The 5,437-nt window shown below is 44.6% G+C and overlaps 1 protein-coding gene across 1 annotated transcript in view; it reads right to left on the bottom strand.

Moving 5' to 3' along the window:
* Positions 1 to 5,116, bottom strand: part of YLPM1 (YLP motif containing 1) — a 78,593-nt gene extending 73,477 nt beyond the window's left edge. Inside the window, exon 1 of the mRNA XM_003786914.2 lies at positions 4,126 to 5,116. Within this exon, the coding sequence (XP_003786962.1) occupies positions 4,126 to 4,992 (867 nt within the window). The 5' untranslated portion in view covers positions 4,993 to 5,116. The remainder of the gene's footprint in view (positions 1 to 4,125) is intronic.
* Between the last annotated feature and the right edge of the window lie 321 nt (positions 5,117 to 5,437).

The following is a 5,437-nucleotide window of genomic DNA, read 5'->3' as shown; positions in this document are numbered from 1 at the left end:
AAAAAAAAAAAAAAGAATTACATATGGTAAATGTGGAAGAAATGTAAGAGGAAAAAAATCATGATGTTGCAACCCCTAATGAAATAATTTACTTAGGCAAAGACCATCAATGAATGAACTACTAGATGAAACATTAGGCCCAAGATGGATGAGAAGCTTTACAGCAGAAGGTCCAGCCTGTCACTACCTAAATCTATTAATTAATGTTAACACCCCTAACACTTGGACAATCAAGCATTGTGTGACTCTGGGATGTAAATGAAATACACAATACCACGTACAAACTACAGTTGTCAAAAAAAAGTAGAACTTAGGGCGGCGCCTGTGGCTCAGTGAGTAGGGCGTTGGCCCCATATACTGAGGGTGGCGGGTTCAAACTCAGCCCCAGCCAAACTGCAACAAAAATGGCTGGGTGTTATGGCTGGTGCCTATAGTCCCAGCTACTTGGAGGCTGAGGCAAAGAGAATCGCATAGGCCCAGGAGTTGGAGGTTGCTATGAGCTGTGATGCCACAGCACTCTACTGAGAGCAACGGAGTGAGACTCCGTCTCCAAAGAAATAAAAATAAAAATAGAAGAAAGCAGAACTTAAATCTAAAAAGGTATCAAAGTTAACTTCTAATTTACAAAAAACACGAAAAAAGAGAACAAGTCAAATGACACCATGAGAAAGCAAACAAATGCAAAATGTGGGACATCCTATAGAACAAATGACACAGACTTTTCATCACATTCAATGGCATAAAGTTGTAAAAGAGAATAAAAGAAACTGATCTAAACAGGGGTTCTCAATGCAGGACAATTTTGTGCCCAAAGGGAAATTGGGCACTATCTGGAAACATTTTTGGTTGTCAGACTGGAGACTGCCACTGGCATCTAGTGGGTAGGGCAGGGGTCCTCAAACTTTTTAAACAGGGGGCCAGTTCCTGTCCCTCAGACCGCTGAAGGGCCAGACTGTGGGCTCCAAGACGAGTTGGCTGCTAAGCAGGACAGGTAGTGGTGGCAAAAACACCTGGCAGGCGGATAAATGTCCTGGGGGGCTGCATGTGGCCTGTGGGCCATAGTTTGAGGATGCCTGGGGTAGAGGTTAGGGATGCCACTAAACATCCCACAATGCAAAGCACATGTCCCCACAACAAAGAATTATTCTGCCCAAAATGTCTAGAATGTTAAAGTTTGAGAAACCCTGGTCTAAATCAAAGAGGCTTTTGTATACCCTGTTTGGATCCTGTTTTGAACAAACTGAAAAAACATCAAAATCAATATGAGGAAGTTAACATGAATGACATCAGGAATTATTTTTAATTCCATTAGTAAGATGAAACATTAGGGGAAATCTGAAAATGGGGTATGATACCAAGAAACTTAATTCTGTTAGGTATTATAACGTGTTTAAGAAAAGGCCCTAATTAAGAATGCAGGGATGAAATAACATAAGAGCTAAGGTTTACTTTAAAATATTTCAGCAGTAACAAAAAACACCTAGATAAAACAAGCATGTCAAAATCTTGATAGTTGTTGAATCTGAATGACAAACACACAGAGGAAATCACATAACTTTTCTATTTTGTGTATGTTATAAATCTTTTATCATAAAATTTTGAATAAGGACAGGCACAGTAGGTCACACTTGTAATCCTAGCACTCTGCGAGGCTGAGGCGGCTGGATTGCTTGAGCTCAGGAGTTCAAGACCAGCCTGAGCAAGAGTGAGGCCCTGTCTCTAAAAACAGCCAAGCATTGTGGTGGACACCTGTAGCTCCAGCTACTTGGGAGGCTGAGGCAAAAGGATTGCCTGAGCCCAAGAATCAGAGGTTGCTGTGAGCTATGATGCTACAGCATTCAACCCTGGGCAACTGAGTGAGACTCTGCCTCAAAAAAAAAAAAAAAATTTTTTTTTTTGAAGGACACATTCCAAAATTAAAATAAGAACCAAAGAATATTAATTCAGCAGGATTGTCAGAGATTGGCACTGGCATCAAGATATGTTATCATCTAATAAAGCTGAAGCATCCTAAGTCTAGCACACGACACCGCTCATATCTTACTCAACAAATCTTTGCGGAGAGCCTACAATTTGCAAGGCCCTGTCCTAGGTGCTAAAGAGGATAAGATAAACAAGACAGACCCTGTCTGCAAGGGACTTAGAATCTGAAGAACAGAACCAAACCAGCTGGGTGAGATCAAGCCCAGCTTCAGGGAGATCTTTGTATTTGAGATAGACCTTAAAAACAATACAATTCTAGGTGGGGAGAAAAAGGGTAGAGGAAATTGGGAAGAATTCTAGACAGAGGTGAGAAAGCCACAGGTTTACAAGGTTCTTCTTGATCTGGTCCACTGGCATCCCTCAATTCTCATCTTCCACAACTTTCTGCCTCTCACCAAAGAACTGGAAGCACTAAATATTCAGGACATTCAGAAATTCATTACACACAAAGGTACAAAGGCAGGAAAGCAAAAGCAGTATTTACAGTAAATATTCATATTACGGCCCCCTCTGACACATAACCCCTCCAAAAAACACAATTTATTCATTTCTCTCTAAGACCAGAAAAAGAATCCAGTAAAGATGAAGATATAAATGTCCTGTTTTGCCTTGGACTAATTCTGAGAGTGTATGACATTAAAACCACTGGAAATTTCAGAGTGAAGTCGGAAAGGTGACTGAAATTATGTTCTCCATGACAGATTAATCTGGGGAAAAAAAAACTGGTGGGATGGTACACATGTAGTGTAAGCCAAAAGAATCACTAGTATTTGATCTCAGCATTTGAAGTGTTTTGTCCAGGTGATGTGTCAAGTATCATTTCTTAGAACTACTTGCTTCTGTTCTTAATTTCTAATGCCAAACCACTGTAAAATCAGAATGCTGCATCTATACCTTTTGGAAATCTTTTATATGTAAATATGAGCTTTTATATTACAAGATTATTTTTTCCTTAGTGAAACTAAGGTAAATGTTAAAAATGTCTATTTTTAGAAATCATAAAAAATGATTTATTCTCCTTTGGCTCTATTTTCCTTCTCAAGGGAGAATCTGTGTACTAATGCTACCCTGTAAATCTTTGACTGTCCTGTGGAAAGCACTGCTTCAAAAACAAGTTTAAAGAAATGACTCTCTCACAAGAGATAATACATTTTTTTTTACCTTTGTCAAATTAAAAAGCTATTACTTTGGGCTCAGGGCCAGTAGCTCAGTGGTTAGGGCGCACTGGCCCCATATACTGAGGGTGGTGGGTTTGAACCTGGCCCCCGCCAAACTGCAACAACAACAAAAATAGCCAGGTGTTGTGGCAGATGCCTGTAGTCCCAGCTACTAGGAGGCTGAGGCAAGAGACTCGCCTAAGCCCAAGAGCTGAAGGTTGCTGTGAGCTGTGACACCACAGCACCCTACCAAAGGCAACATAGTTAAGACTCAGTCTCAAAATAAAAAAAATAAAAAAAACTGTTACTTTGGAGTAAATAATAACAATAAAATGCAGGTAACTGTTCATGTCTTAAAACTACCTTTAAGTAATGTGAGAAAAGGACATATAGGTCGATTCCTAAAATGGACCAACAGATCCCTAAAAGGGTCAAATGTCTAGAGACTCATTTATGTATTGTATGTGTACCCATAAGTACAATTAGGATGCTCCTGGTAAGACAAGACTTCCATCCTTTATTTGCTGAGTCCTTTTAACTCAGGAAACTGAGAGCTATCCTGGCCCCTAAATAATTTTTTAAAAGATATTAACTGGTCATAAAGTTTACAAGCATTCAAAATCTGAAGCCTTTGAAAGGTTTCCTTTTTATGCTGCCTCTCAGCTGGAATTTTTAGTTTGAAACAAGGCCCTCTGGAACAGCAAAAAAATTTAAGAGATTGGTCAAAGGAAACCAAGGAATGTTATCTGAGAACTAACCATCCCTCTACTCTATAGTATCTAGACACATCTTCAATTCCTGTTGTTTAGTAATCCATATTTAGCTAATTAAAAAGTTGGGTTGTCAGCCCTCTCATAGTTAAGGAAACCTTTGGAGTGTAAATTAGGTAGTCACTGTGCGTTGGAATAAGCTCTGATTAAAGCCCTGAGGTCTGATCACATAGGGTCCTAGGTGAAAGATTAGGCTCAAGAAGATGCTTTCTTACCTGTGGAGTCATCATAGAGGGATCTGGCTCAGGGGAGGCTTGCTGCACTTCAGCACTCCTGTTCTTGGCCCCACTCTCCACAGGCTCTTGCTGGACAGTTGTCTTATTCCCAGAGGGGGCCGACGACGGTGGAGCTAAGAGTTGAGATTTAGAATGGCCCTGAGAGGGGCGCGAAGGAGATGCCTGAGAAGAGGTCAAGTAGGACTGGGAATGGCTCATATAGGATTGCGAGGAAGAGGAGGAAGAATAAGAAGGGGTAGGCGCCAGATAGGACTGGGAAGGCGGGGACTGAGAAGGGGATGGCTGAGCAGGAGGCAGGTAGGGCTGAGAGGAAGAAGGAGGATAGTATGAGGGTGGCGGCTGAGGTGGGGGCATGTAAGATTGAGATGGGGGCATGTAAGACCCAGGCGGTACAGGGGGAGATTCAGGGGGGGAATCCAGCTCCATTGGAACCAAACCAGGAGGCCCATCTCGTTGGTGGTGGAGCATCTGGTGTTTGTACTGCTGCTGCTTCTGATAGCTGAGGGCAGGCCCAGGTGGCGGGGGCATCGGTGGCGGCGGTGGCTGCCAGTCTCCGTAGCCGCCCCCTGGCATCACCGGCGGGGGCGGCAAGGGGGGCGGAGGAAGGTGATGGGGCTGGAGCACACACTGCATTTGCTTCTGGTGCATCTGCTGCAGCTGTTGGAGCTGCGCCAAGTGCTGCTCGCGGAAGCTCAAGAAGCCCGAGGAAGAGGGGGCCGCGGGGGTCGTCGAGCTCGAGTACCCGGGCCCCGGCGAGGCCTCAGGAAGCGCCACCGGAGGCGGCGGCGGGACCGGCGGCGGCGGATAGTGGCTGCTCCCGCCATACCGGCCCCAGTTCGGGTACATATCAGAAAAGAACCCGCAGGATTTGTCCTGGCGCCGTTACTCGTCGCAACCGACCTCCAGGAGCCGCGGCGGCGACGGCGACAGCCGGAACTCGCGGCGCCTACAGGCCCCGGAGCGTATAAACGGAGCGCGCCACTGCGCCGGCGCTACAGAGCGGGGCCCGCGACCGGGAAGGCGGGGACGGGACTTGGGCTATAACGCCTGCGCAGTAGCCATAGAGAAGAGAACAAAGGCGAGATAGAGCGGCCTTTAGCGTGGAGACTCGACGTTGCCATCTCCCTGGGAGTTCGGACACTGCAGGTGGGTGTAGAATGTTCTCATAGAACTGAGAAACCATAGAGTCGCACAGTTGAAAGGGGTGGTAGAGATCCTATCGCTCCACGGGTTCATTTTTGAATGAAAAAAAAAGAAGGTTCCATTCACAATAGCAACAATCACAACAACA

This window comes from Otolemur garnettii, unplaced genomic scaffold (genome assembly GCF_000181295.1).
Source record: "Otolemur garnettii isolate 467f Iridium unplaced genomic scaffold, OtoGar3 scaffold00020, whole genome shotgun sequence".
NCBI lineage: Eukaryota > Metazoa > Chordata > Mammalia > Primates > Galagidae > Otolemur > Otolemur garnettii.
This window is presented reverse-complemented; position numbering and strand designations above follow the sequence as displayed.